Source organism: Gallinula chloropus (assembly GCF_964237585.1).
Source record: "Gallinula chloropus genome assembly, chromosome: 4".
Taxonomy (NCBI): Eukaryota; Metazoa; Chordata; class Aves; order Gruiformes; family Rallidae; genus Gallinula; species Gallinula chloropus.
This window is the reverse complement of record NC_140088.1, coordinates 5,443,546-5,456,290: the sequence shown is the minus strand read 5'-3', so window position 1 is coordinate 5,456,290 and position 12,745 is coordinate 5,443,546. Positions and strand designations below refer to the sequence as shown.

Below are 12,745 nucleotides of genomic sequence, written 5' to 3'. Positions count from 1 at the left end.
TCAAAATTACACATTGGTAATGAGAAGGAATAACAAGCTGCAGGCTGCTCTCCAAGCATCATTTACTCATCATGGAGGGAAGGTATTGGGAATATTTAACTTCTGGGTGTCTAGGTAGGTGGAAGAGTACAGTCATCAGAAGATAAAAAGTTAGAAAGAGGCAGCCTGAAAGCTCTGGAAAGCCTCTGGAAATGAAGTGGGGAGCATGGTTTATTTCTACCGCTGGACAAGGCGGTGGGAGCTGCTAACAGCATTTACAGGAACCACAGAAACATGCACATCTGTCTTCTGGATTGACTTTGACATGAACACAGCAGGGTCAGAAGATGATCCTGCTCTGAACCGGCACCCTCGTGACTCCTGCATCCACATGGCATATGGGATGAGAGTCCAGAAGTGCCAGAGCTCAAGCTGTGGGGCTCACGTTTTAGGAGAGCCAGTGCTGGTGGGTAGCAGGCGTGCCAAGGATTCATCTGGTGTTCATGAATGAAGCTGCCTGTAGAGATACAGTTGTTCCATGTGGGAAGGGGAAGTGGTGTGAGAAGCCACATCATTTGTAAAGTATTATCCAGCCCTTCAGGATCAACGTTTTATTAACCTGGGTGGATTTTTACAGGGAGAAAGCACTTAAATTCCCTTGGTGTGACTTCCAGCAAACAGAACAAGCCAAAGTAATTCTTGCATTTGCTCACATCTGCTCTGGCTAGGCTAGAGCACCAATTTCCAGCTTTTTGTCTGTCAGCCCAAAGAGATCTATGGGTCCCTTCTTTAAGACATCCCCAGAAAGTATCCAAGGAAAGCACACTTTCCTTTACTTACTGCATAAGAGCCCACAAAGGGCCTTAAGCTTTTTAAAGATGTCCAGCTCAGTAAAGAGAAAAACACCAAGCTGGAACGGTTCTGTAGGTAATTAAGGTCTGCTGAGGGACTCCACTCCCAGCAGCAGCATAAGCATCTTTGCTTAGACTATCACAGCTCCCACTTTTCCTTCAGCACAGCTGAAACACACTCTGCAAGTCATACTCAGCCAGTCTGTTCAAGTTTTATCTACATCTCTCACATGCATGCTGGAGGGATCGTGCTGCTAGCTGCTCTCAATGGCAACAGTGAGACAGAGGTTGCAGGAAGAAAGGCATGAGACTAAAACAAGCAGGGGCCCAAGCCTCAACAGACAAGATCACTCTTGGAGGCATGAAAGCCCTGTTGGGTTCAGCACAAACCTCTCCTTAACAGAGTCAGTCTGTGTGACCAACAACTCCAGACATAAGCTGCCAACCCCATGTGAAAGGAGATACTAGCATCAGGACAATGGTCCATGAGGTAGGACAGCCCAGCAACCTGGCAGGGATGGGAATGTTCCTTCCTTCCATCACCTCCTGGATGAGGCAGAGAGGACTTCCAGGACTGGAAGTAAGCACTCAGGAGGAGAGCCATGTATGTATTACTGGGTGGCAGAGAGGGACCACAACTATTCCCTGGTGAAAGCCCCCTGAGGAGGACCTCACATAGCATGGGATGTCAGGTGAGCAAAGGTATCAGCAGTGGGAAAACAGCTATGGGGACTTTGCCACATGGACCCAGTCCTGAGCATGTCTGGTTCTACTTAAAGCCTTTAGTTGACATTTGCACAGCTTGAACACCATGTGGCTTCACTGCCTCACACAGAACTCAAGAGGAGCCCTGGGGGGGTTTAAGGAGTGCAGCATGTTTACACCACAGAGGGACAGTGCTGGAGAGAGTGGCCTCCCACAGCTGCACTTGTCCTGCTGCACATGCCATCACCAACACCTTGGGCAAAGATGTGGCTCAGGCAGGGTCCCTCTGGGTCTGGTGTCACTCTTCCAGTGGTGGCTGTTGGGGTGCTGCCTGTACTTTCTGAGCAGCAGCATTGCATAGGGGAAAGTGGCTTCCAAGGCAGAAGGCAGTGCTGCCTGGCAAGGGGGACCTGCTGGGTGCTAGGATGCACCAAGCTCCTGATGTGAAACAAAGCCATCCTCCTAATTTTGAAGCACTCAGCTCCTGCACAAGGCTGAGCACCCAGGTTGCCTCCTGCTTACCCACCCTTTGAAACTGGAAGCACAGCAACAGGAAGAGGGGAGCAGGACTCTCACCCTCATCCTGGGCATCCTGGGGAGTAGAGGGACCAGAGGATGGAGGGGCATGTGGAGTGGGGTCAGCAGCTCTCCCAGGTGGAAAGCAGCCCCAGATCAGAGCAGAACAGAAGACTTCTCTCTTAGCACCTTCCCAAACAGTTCCCAGGCCAGCTAAGAATGGAGCAGACAGACACCATTTCCAATAGCCAGTTTTCCCTTTTTGGAGAGAAAGGGGCTTGAGTAGCTCAGACAGCTGGATAGCCTCAGTGCCAGAGCAGGCCCTAAGGCATAACTTGCTAGTGCAGACCTGGGTCTTTGGGTCTGCCTTTCTGGCAGAATGCAGGGTGAGAGACTGCATGGACACCCTGCCTCAAGTGCCAGGTACACCCTGAGCTCTCTGAGCAGCACAAGCAACAGTAAGGAACAGCAAACCAAGCCTGCTCCTCACTCTGCTCCTAGCATGCACCATCTGTGCCCAGGTGTAGCCCTCAGCACGTTGTGATAGCTCCGTGCCAAGGTGTTGTACGGCACTACGCAGTGACCTGCTCCTTTTCTGGGACAGACACCCCTCACAGAGCCTCCCTACACTCAGACATACTGTTCCCTAGCCCTCACTGGGTGCACCAGCCCAACCCCCAGCTTGGGCAAAGGGTCTGTGGCAAGCCAGTCCTCCCATCACCTGCTTTGCTGCAGTGTCAGGATCAAGGTGCCGCTGCGCAGAGCGGTACGCAGCGTGAGACAGGCCTGCCAGACCTCGCAGTGTTACATGAAACCAGAGCCAGGCAACTCTTAACAAGCACTAGGGAGAAGGAAAACAAGAAAACAGTAGTAAGATCATGGCTTCACATAGTTTCAGCATGTGCACAGCCCCAGAGATGAGCACATACTGTTTCTGAAGCATCCAGTAGAACCATTTCCCCCCCCCCCATCTATTTTAGCAGCGATGTGTATACATCATCTTTCAGCTCCATGCACCACTCTGGGCTGCCAGATAGGCTGACTCCATTCAGGTCATTTACAGCATCCTCACAGAAGGCCAGGGGGACCATTAGATCATCAGGTCTGCCTTTCTACTGCAGGACAGTGAACTTCATCCAACTGCATATGAAATATTTGCAGTCAGACCCAATGAAGAGCATTAGCAAAAGGCTGCTGGCATCGACGAGCCACTGAAAGCCCTCTGCCAAGTCCACATCAGCATTAACTGCCTCCACTCCTGAGCAGTCCCATACACACAGTGCACTGAGAAGCTACAGCCCACAAAGCCTGGGTAAAGCAGAACTACACAGCCACTGCAACAGCACTCCAACAAGGACTGGGGTGCAGAACGCACCAAAAACAAGGTGGGAGGGAGAAGGAGACAGTGTGGGTCTCCCAGCTTGTCACCTGGGGACTCTCACACAGCCCAGAAAATTGTTCAGGCAGGTACCAGAAGCAGAGGCTTCCCCAGAATACTCCCCCATTCCCTACTTTCCTCTGGTTTTGTGTACATCACCTGAGGATCAGCACTGGCACCCACAGGGTGGAGGAAGGAGGCAGGGTCAGGGGGGGATGTCACATCACAGGAGACACAAATTAGGGATGCACCCAGCACACAAGCACAGCTATAGCTGGTGTGTGCCAGGGCTTGGGAGCTCCCTACGCATCAACACTGAGGAGAAAAATCTTTCCATGGACCAGAAGCTGCACTGATGAGCCTATAAGCACTTTAAACACCAGGCTGAACACACTGGACTGGGAAGACACCTGCTCCTTGGCAGTGGGTAGAAATAGCTCTTCTGCAGTGGTTGGGACTGGTGTGTGTCTGCAAACCAGTTGCAGGGGGTTGGGGAAACAGGCACGTTAAGCAGAGCACAGCAAAGCAGCTTTGGGGGCTGGATTGTCTTCCTTGCTCAGCATTAAGAGGCAGTAGTTTCCCCTGATATTTGCTGTGGTGTCAAGTCACCTCACAATGAGCCACCAGGAGAAAATACTAAAACCCAGCTCTTCCCAAGACTTGTGGGTGGACACACTCATGGAAGGGTGTGAGCAGGTCCCACTTGCAACAAGGTCAGATATGAGCAGGGTAGCAGACACATCCCGATGGTCCCAGGAAAGAAACTCAGTTTTGGGTATAACACTATCAACACACAGTGAGAAAATACTTCTCCAGAAGAGGATATAATGCTCACAGATGGAGTTTTCAACCACAGGACCGTGTGAGGCCCCTGGAGGTACCAACAGAGAACTCTGACTGGGGAATCAGGAAAGGCAACCCACACAGGAGTTGAGATTTTAAGCCAAAGTGACTGTATAAATAAATAGTGCCGGGGGTTTAGTACAGCCTGCAAAGCTACCTGAGTAAGGGAAAATGAAGATTGTCATCCTAGGGAATAGTAGGAGTTCAGTGTAAATAGCAGAACAGAAAATATCCCACCTGGCAAAAAAAATGAAACATGAAATGAAGTTTGTTAGGGGCCCTGAGTTTCCTGGATGGAAACGTGTCCTGTGCAGCAAGGGGCGTAAGAAGATGGATGAGGTGGAAGGATGGAGCCTCACCGAATGGCTGGAGGCAGCAGCTAGCTTTCCATGAGGAGTAACACCATGTGGTTACTCACGGACAGCTCTCTCAGCTAGGCTTTCTCATACACCCCAAAGACAGCAGGTCATAGAGAAGCTTAAAATGTGCCGATTGGGACTCCAGAAGAGACGGGAAAAGCTGCTGACGACGAGCCACTATATGCATTTTCCAGAGTGAAGTTCTTGGAGATCAGAGCAAGCCCTGTATCTTCCAGGGCAGAGAGCACAGCACAGCCTGCGAGGGGAGCACAGCTCCAGGGCACAGCTCTCCCTTCCTCCCAGCTTGGGGGCAGCAGCATCCTCTGATACCCCAGGAAGACACATCTACCTGACAACCGGTCAACAGCAACAGGTGCTGGACCAACCACCCCTGTTTACACCCTTGATTAAGGGATGGAAGCAAGGCTCCTGCAAAGAGTTTCAGCGCTCTTCCGAACACAGCACAAACCTTGGGGCTGCCCACCCACTCCCCATAGCTGCGTGGGCTGGCTGTTGTCACCAGAGGCAGCTGCAGCCTCAAAACCTGGTGGAGGCTATTCAGGGTGGTCACTGAAAAGAAACAGGCTACATCTCAGATGACTGATTTCCAACCGAACTGCCAAGTGATCCCAAAGCAATGCTGGCAGCGCTCCAACTGCAGAAAGGGTAAAATCCTTCCGAGTCCCAAAAAGCCAAGACTCTTGGTCTGGGCAGCTGACAAATCAAGACTAACAGACTGGGTAATCCCAAATGTGCTCAGGACCTACCTCCCATTGACTAGCTGTTAAAGCAAGCATGGTGCTGCTGTGAATTTGTTGAAGAAAAGCAAAGAAGAGTGTGGCACAGGGGACACCTCTGTCAAAGCTTTGCAAGGAGGTGAGTCTGGGACAGAGAAATCTCAGAGGCTGAGCTGCCTTTTGTACTCTAGCAAAGCTCCCAACTTTAGCAGAAGACATTTCTGCCCAGGTCAGAGGGCAGTAAGCCTGGAGCCTGCCCTCAGTATGGTCCTGGCAGGGCTCACGTGGAAGAAGGACACGAACACACACTGCCACATGGGTCAGTCAAACTGCCTGTGCGATGGCTTCAGGAGTCCTTCCCAGCTGGCAGAAGACCTCATCACAGGAGAGTAGAGAGGGAACCGCAGAGGACGGGGCCCGGGGTTGAAGGGTACATCAGCGCTGCGCCAGACGTCCTGCTTAAAGGCTCCCCTCGCAGCAGAGCAGCTGGCCTTGCCATATGATCTCCCCTCCACCTCCACAGGGCTGTAGCCAGAGACTGGAGCTGGAAGCGGCCGTGCCAGGCCAGTCATCGGAAGCCTCCCCCGGCTGAGCCAGCTGAAGCCATGGGAAGCTGCGGCGCGCAGCGCTTACAAGGGGCCCATTATGGGAGGAAGGACCCAAGAGGCCAGGTACCTGCAGCAAGAGCGGCAGCAGCCAGACTCCGCACTGTAGAGCCAAGTGAGCCCCTCCAGCCTCTCCCGCCACCCACGTGCCGTAGCCATGCTGCCTCTACCCCCCAGCAGCCCCCCGCCCCTGCACCGTTTGTGGGACGGCCGTAGGCAGCTCCAGAGAGCAGCAGACTTAACACCCGCCGTGCAGCTGTCTGACCTGCCCGAAGCCCCGACGTGTCAGCAGAAGGGCATCGCGCCCAGCACACTCTGAAGCCACATGTCCCCAGGCAACAGGCAGCCAGCAACAGAGCATCCCAGCCGCCTCACACCCATGCACACGCCTGTGCACAGGGGTACACTCGCACCCCGACGGGTGGCACGGGCAGGGCAGACGCGCAGCACGAGAGCGAGCACCAAGCAGGGTCCTGCTCGCTCTGCTCCGGGGTCCGGACTGGGTGCCAGAGCCAGCCGAGGGGCACCAAGCACCCTGCACATCACCCTCACGACTGCCCCAGGCACAGGCAGCGGGGTGTCCCGCCGGGGACGGGGCAGCGCCCGGGGCACCCGCTGCAATGGAAGGGGAAGGATGCACCGGGATGCAGCACAGGGCTCGGGACGGGACCCGGCCCCTCCGCCTGGAGCTCGCCGGCGCCGGGACCGCCGGGACTCACCCCACGCACCCCCAGCAAGGTTCCCCCAGCCGCAGCACTTACCCCGTCATCCTCCCTCTGCCGCTCGGCTCCTTCGCTCGAGGCACGACCCGGGCTTTCATCCCGCTGTCCTGCCGCTGGCGGGAGGGGTCCAGCCTGTTCCTCTGCCCCGGGCCGGGGCCGGGACCGAGCCCGGCGTCTCCCGCCTGGGCCCGCAGCGCGGTCAGCCCACGGTCGGGACGCTGCCTCCGGCCGTCGCCAGCGCTCGGGATCCCCGCAGCAGCCGCGGAGCCGCGTTCCACGTGGAGGGCGGCGGGGAGGGGCCGTGCCGGCGGGGGGGGTCCCGGCGCCGGGGACAGGCTGTTCGCCGTGCCCGCCGCCCCCAGGGCAGCTCCCCGGCCCCGCGGCCGCGCCGCCCCCCCGCTCCCCGGCTCTAGCCTGGCCGCGGTGTCCGGCCGGCAGTCGGCGAAGCCCAGGAGGACGGCAAAGGTGAGCGGGAGGAGGCTGGCGGCGGCGCCCCGCATAGTGGCAGCCGGTGGCGGGGGGGAGGCGGGCGGCGCGGAGCGCTCAGCGCCCGGCTGGCATCCTGGGGCGGGCGCGGGGCAGCGGGGACCGCCGGCTCTCCGCCCTCCCCTCACCGCCCCATCCCGCTCCGGCGCTCCGCCGGGACCTGCCGCACTCCCGGCCGGGGGCTCGAAACCGCAGGGCTTAGGCAGGGGCTCGGGCTGCCGGGCGGCCCCAGCAGGAGGAGGAGGACGAGGAGGAGGAAGGCGTCCGGTCCCGCTTTGCCGGGCTGCCGGCGAACTCCCGCGCTCCCGCAAGCAGCTCCCAGCACCTTCGCGCCTGCCTCTGGCACTGGCAGCGCCTGGAGGAGATGGAGGGTTTTATTTTTGGAAACCTCCCCCTTTTGTGTCTTTTTGATGCTGACATCCCCCCCTCCCTCTCCAGAGGACACGGCTCGGCCCCCCTCCTTAGGAGAGGAGACATTCCAGCAACACCCACTTTGGCAAAGGGAAACAAACTACAACAGAGAAGCTTTAACCCCTGCCTGGCCGGGGAGACCCGTCCGCCGCCTGCCCGGGAACCGGCGTCCAGCCTCCCGGAGCCCTCCCTGCCACCCGGCCCGAGCAAGCCGCCGGGTTCCCGCCGCAGCTCGAAGCGCCGGGGAAAGGTGGAGCAAGCAGCCCGGGCGTGGGGTGCACGAAGCAGGAGATACGGATGCCACAAGAATACACTGCCGCCCCCCAGAATCTGGGGACTTCTGGAGCTGCATCGGGAGCATCAGCCCTCTTGCTGCTCTTGATCGCATCTCCCAGGAGAAAAGCATGACAGTGGGACGAGCCTCCCTTGCTAGGGAGCTCTCAGATCCCCTCAAACCCTACTCATCTAAGTGTGATCTTCCAGGAGACATATCCCACCAGGCTGGAGTAGATGTTCATCCCTCCCCCATCTGTCTCCATCTGTGGGCACCTGGAGGCCAAGGGCTGACTTCAAACGACTGCTTTATATGCACTGAGAAAGACTAAGGGAAGAGTGAGAGTAAGGAGAAAGGGGGCAGAAATCCCCTTGCAGCCACACACATCGGCTCAGCCGTGTCCTCTGCCACATCTCTGCTGCTCTGTGTTGCCCTTGGCCATCTCAGGCAGGGATCGAATCCTCCAAAAGGAGTGCAAGCTCAGTCCCAGCCCAGCAGCACCAGTGTATTTGAAGTGGGTTCATTCTGGCCCGTGGTGGTGGTGGCTGTGAACAGCAGCTGGGTGGCTCATGACAGAGCATGATACACTCTGTGTGTGCACAGTGCGATCCTTTGGGTGTACCCTTGCACCTTCCAGCAGTCCACAGGGTCAGGGCTCCTTCAGCCAGATGCTGCAGCTTGGCCACTGGGTTTAAAAGGTAAATTGTCCTATCAGCCATGAATTTTACTGTATATCTCTTGTCCCTTTTGATGTGTGGCTTCCACATAGAGCACATGCTCCCCCCCCTCATGTCCTCATTGAGATCCCTGTCCCCCTGACACTCCTTCCAGCCTCTCCCACTGCAGGTGCTGCCTCCACTGTCCCTCACAAAGCCATCTGCTTCCCAAAAGCCCCATGGCAGAGGGGGATGGTTCCCCCACTGCTTCCTCTGGCTTCCAGCATTTGTGCTCCTAACACCTCTCCCATGTGAAAGCAGCGGCTCTAGCTCCCTTCTTCTGCCCCTTACCTTTCAGGCTCTCTCAGACTACAGATGTTCCCTCCTTGGGATGGGACCACTGCTGCCAGCCCTCTGGGGTGCCAATGAGCCAGGAAAGGAGTGGAAACATAGGGAAACAATTCCCCCAAAAGCACACAGAGTCTGGAACAGAACAGGACCCCAGTGCATCCCCTCTGTCTGGGGCCCTGCAAGCAAGGGAGAAGGGAGGCAACTCGGCAGGTGAGCAAGTGCCACAGGAGCAACAGGGATGAATGGGTTCAAGCTTTGACCTTGGCACTGGCACCTGGCTTACAGGGCAACAGCAGCAGAGTAAATACCAGTGGGGTGCTGTGGCACTTTCTGGGATACCATCAGCTCGCCCACCCTGCCCCACCCCGTTGGGGCAGAGCCAGTGCTTGGGCAGGAGCTTGCATGACCCTGGATGCTGTGAGCAGTGCCCGATAACAGCCATAGCTTGTTTCTTTGTTCTGAGGAAGAGGAATGTCCTTTCCATCCTCACCTAATTACTTTCTTATGCAGCAGTGGAAAGAATGCTTGTGCCTAAACCTGACACGAGAAAATTATCAACACCATAAACAAAGCCATAAACAAAGCAGCTGAGAGAATGGGCAGTGCTTGAAGCTAGAGCAGGCAACCCTGGAGCAGGCTCAGTTGGGATGCAAGTGGATTCCTCCTCCTACCTGGAGGCACTGGGTCTTGCCGGAGAAGAAAACCTGCAGCATCCCAGGGGACCACACCTATGCAGAAGCCAGGACTCAGGGCCCTGATGGCTGTGGGGCTGCTGGAGCCTGTGCATCCCAAACAGGGCTGGGGAATGAGATGTGCAAACTCAACAAAACCATTGGTTGCCCTCCAGTAACTCTCAGAGCTGCCCCTGGTGGCAGTGGAGCCTGGCCCTGGGCACTGGCATCTCTTCTCAAATCAGCTTCACTCCGTATTTACACTAACCCACTCCAGAGCTGGACACTGAGCTCCTTCCAGCCTCACACATGCAAACACTCAGTTGTTTCTGCAAGGATGTGCCAGCACTGTTTGATCCCAAGTAAGTGCTGCAGCAGAGCAGGGGCCAGCCCAGGGCAGTGTGCCCCAGACTCAGCACCCCACGGCTGCCCAGCACTGGGCCTGATCAGGCACCTGGGGAGGGGAACGACTGCACCCCTGGTGCAGGTGGGTGACACACGGGTGCTGGGGCATGGGCTCACTGCTTCCCAGCGCTGTGGCTCCTCTCACATGCAGCCATCCACTGAAAACAGGGAAATGCAGGGGAGTTGTAGTGCAGGCTGGGCATCAGCTCAGCAAGGGCTCAGCAGCATACCTTGTCCATCAGGAATCGTGCTGGCAGAGTTTGGATCAGCAGGCTGTTTTCCCCCAAGATCAAACCTGCACCCAGGAAGAGTGATGGGGAGCAGCGGAGAGAGGATGGGGCTGCAAGTCTGTGAGCAGGGTCCAATAACCCAGCAGTGTGAAGTAACCCAGCCCAGCACTGGGCTCCTCTGGAGGGGTGAGCTGCAGGTGGGAAGCTCCAAGTGCTTTGGTGCATTCACTCCCCCTTAATTTATCACACGAACTTCTAAGCAGCAGAGAAGGCACCACAGGAGAGGCCAGGAGCAGAGGCAGTAGCAGCACTTCTCCCAAGTCCATGCTTTGCAGCACGAGGTCACCAAGGTAAATGAAGCAGACCTGGGAGCCAACACAGAAAACAAGGATCAGATCCTGCAGAGGAAAAGGAGCAAGAGTGGTCTGTGTTGAGAGTAGGGCCTTTCCCTTGGGTGGCTGAGGGTCAAAGCCATGGTACCAGAGGCAGAAGAGTCAAGGTGGGTTGTGCCCTGGAGGTAAGGTCAGGTCTCCTTGAGCCCTTTTGAAAAACAGGGAGAAAGGGCTCATCAGAATTGTGCTGATGGGGTCCCTCTGCACCAGGACCCCTCATTCCCCTACCCACTAACCCCTTGGGGGAGGTGGCAGTTGTGGACCATGCTTGCAGGGCCAGTTGGCCCCCAGATGTGGCTCTGGCACTGTATCCTTTAGATTAATTATCCCTTTTTCTTCCTCTTCAGAAGGGTTCACAATACACATGTGATTCTTCCTCTACTGTGAGCAGCCCCCTAACGCGCTGCAGATGGGACACATTCCACGGATTCAGGAGCTGCCTGCAGCTCCCGCAGAGGAAAGAGGAGTGCTCCCCCCACTCAAGGCTGAAGGGCAGGGGAAAGCTGGCCAGCTCCACCAGCTTAAAAATCAGGGTGCAGAGCCAGGCTTTTAGAGGCACAAGTCACAGCTTCTTTGAAAAGAGCCATCTCATGCTAAGAGGGAGGACATGGCAGCCCTAGGGAGCTGGATGGAGAAACAACTTAAAGGTAGCAATGCAGAGACGCCTCTGGAGAGGACCTCTGTCACCATGGGCCTCAGAGAGGTAGGAAAAGCAGCTTCCCAGTTTGGAAATATGGCCAGAAAAATCCTCCATGGACACCATTCCCACCCCTCAGCTTTGCCATCAGATGCACACAGCTCAGTACACTCAGGCTTACAGCACCCAGGGGAGGAGACATTCCCACCAGACATGAGCCACTCCAGCCAGACACACACCCTGGTCCTCCAGCCACCTCCACCCACTCTTGGTGTGTCCCTCAGAGCCTTGGGGTACATCCCAGCCTCTCTCCATGAGGAAGTGTCCAGAAAGCAGACAAAAACTATGTAAGTGACAGCTTGTTGTCAGAAAACAGAAGAGGAGAAACTGTCCAGCAGCTCCTATTGGAAAGCCAAGGTTTGCTGGTTTTATTGTTCCCTCCTGCTTTCATTTAACCAGGACCATCTCAGAGATGGAGGAGGGAGGCACAGACCAGCCAAGTGGGTGTCCCACAACCAGACTCCTTGGTCATGCTGTTGTCCAGACGTATGTCTGTGCATTACCAAGGGCTGAGACCACACGCTGGAAAGGAGGTTACAAGAGGAGATGAAAACGTGCTGCTGGGAAGAAGAAACCTGGAGAGCAGGACCAGATGGCAGAATCCGAGGGATGGGAGTGCAGAGTGAGGGAGAGCAGAGGTTGCTGTGGGCTCCTGCTGCAGAAAGGCTCTGGTGGGGCTGGCTGCAGAGCACAGCTGGTGCCTTGTTTATCCATCACACTATTTCAAGCCCCTTCAGCAGCTCTCCAGGAGAAAAATACCCTCAGCCCTTAGCTAGAATGTGACTCATACAGAGCTACAGCAGCTCAGGGGAACCTGGCCATTTATAATTAATGATGTCCTGTTTGCAGAGTTCCAACTGCATTCTCCCTTCTCCCCAGAAGGCTGATCCAGCCTCTCTGCTTCTTCAATACCTGTGGCTGGAACTGCACGTGGCGGGGAGAGGGGCCTGGAAACCAGGAAAGCCTTATTCCCAAGCAGCACAGGGGCTGCCATGACCTAGAAACCCATTCCATCACACATTCCCTGAAGGCACGAGCCTGCTCAGGACATCAGCCTGCCAGGGGCCTTCAACTGGGGCACTCAGTAGTCAGCTGTTCTCACTACACCTTGTGTAGCTCCAGGCCTGGAGGTTGGTGTCCCTGCCTGTGGCAGGGGGGTTGGAGCTCTCTGATCCTTGGGGTCCCTTCCAACCCAGACCAGTCTATGATTCTATGATTCTATGATTCTAAAGGAGGGAAGGAAAAGAAAGAAGAAAGCAGAACTTCTTGCCATTTTCAAGGGCTGTGAGCCATAAAGAGGGGAACACTCCCCACATGGTTGGTGGCAACCACTGAGAGGAGTGTGGGAGAGGCCTTGAATTTCCATAATCTTCTCTTCTCTTCCCCTTTTCACTGAGGTCTTCATGCAAGGAGGCTTTTCCAGAGGCAGCCATCGAACATCAGCCTGTTACAGACTGGAAAGGAACAGGTGAGCAGG

General features: G+C 56.0%; 1 protein-coding gene across 1 annotated transcript in view; it reads right to left on the bottom strand.

Moving 5' to 3' along the window:
• The window catches only part of LTBP2 (latent transforming growth factor beta binding protein 2), a 72,113-nt gene extending 64,883 nt beyond the window's left edge, over positions 1–7,230 (bottom strand). Inside the window, exon 1 of the mRNA XM_084262661.1 lies at positions 6,735–7,230. Coding sequence (XP_084118787.1) covers positions 6,735–7,195 — 461 coding nt within the window. The 5' untranslated portion in view covers positions 7,196–7,230. The remainder of the gene's footprint in view (positions 1–6,734) is intronic.
• Between the last annotated feature and the right edge of the window lie 5,515 nt (positions 7,231–12,745).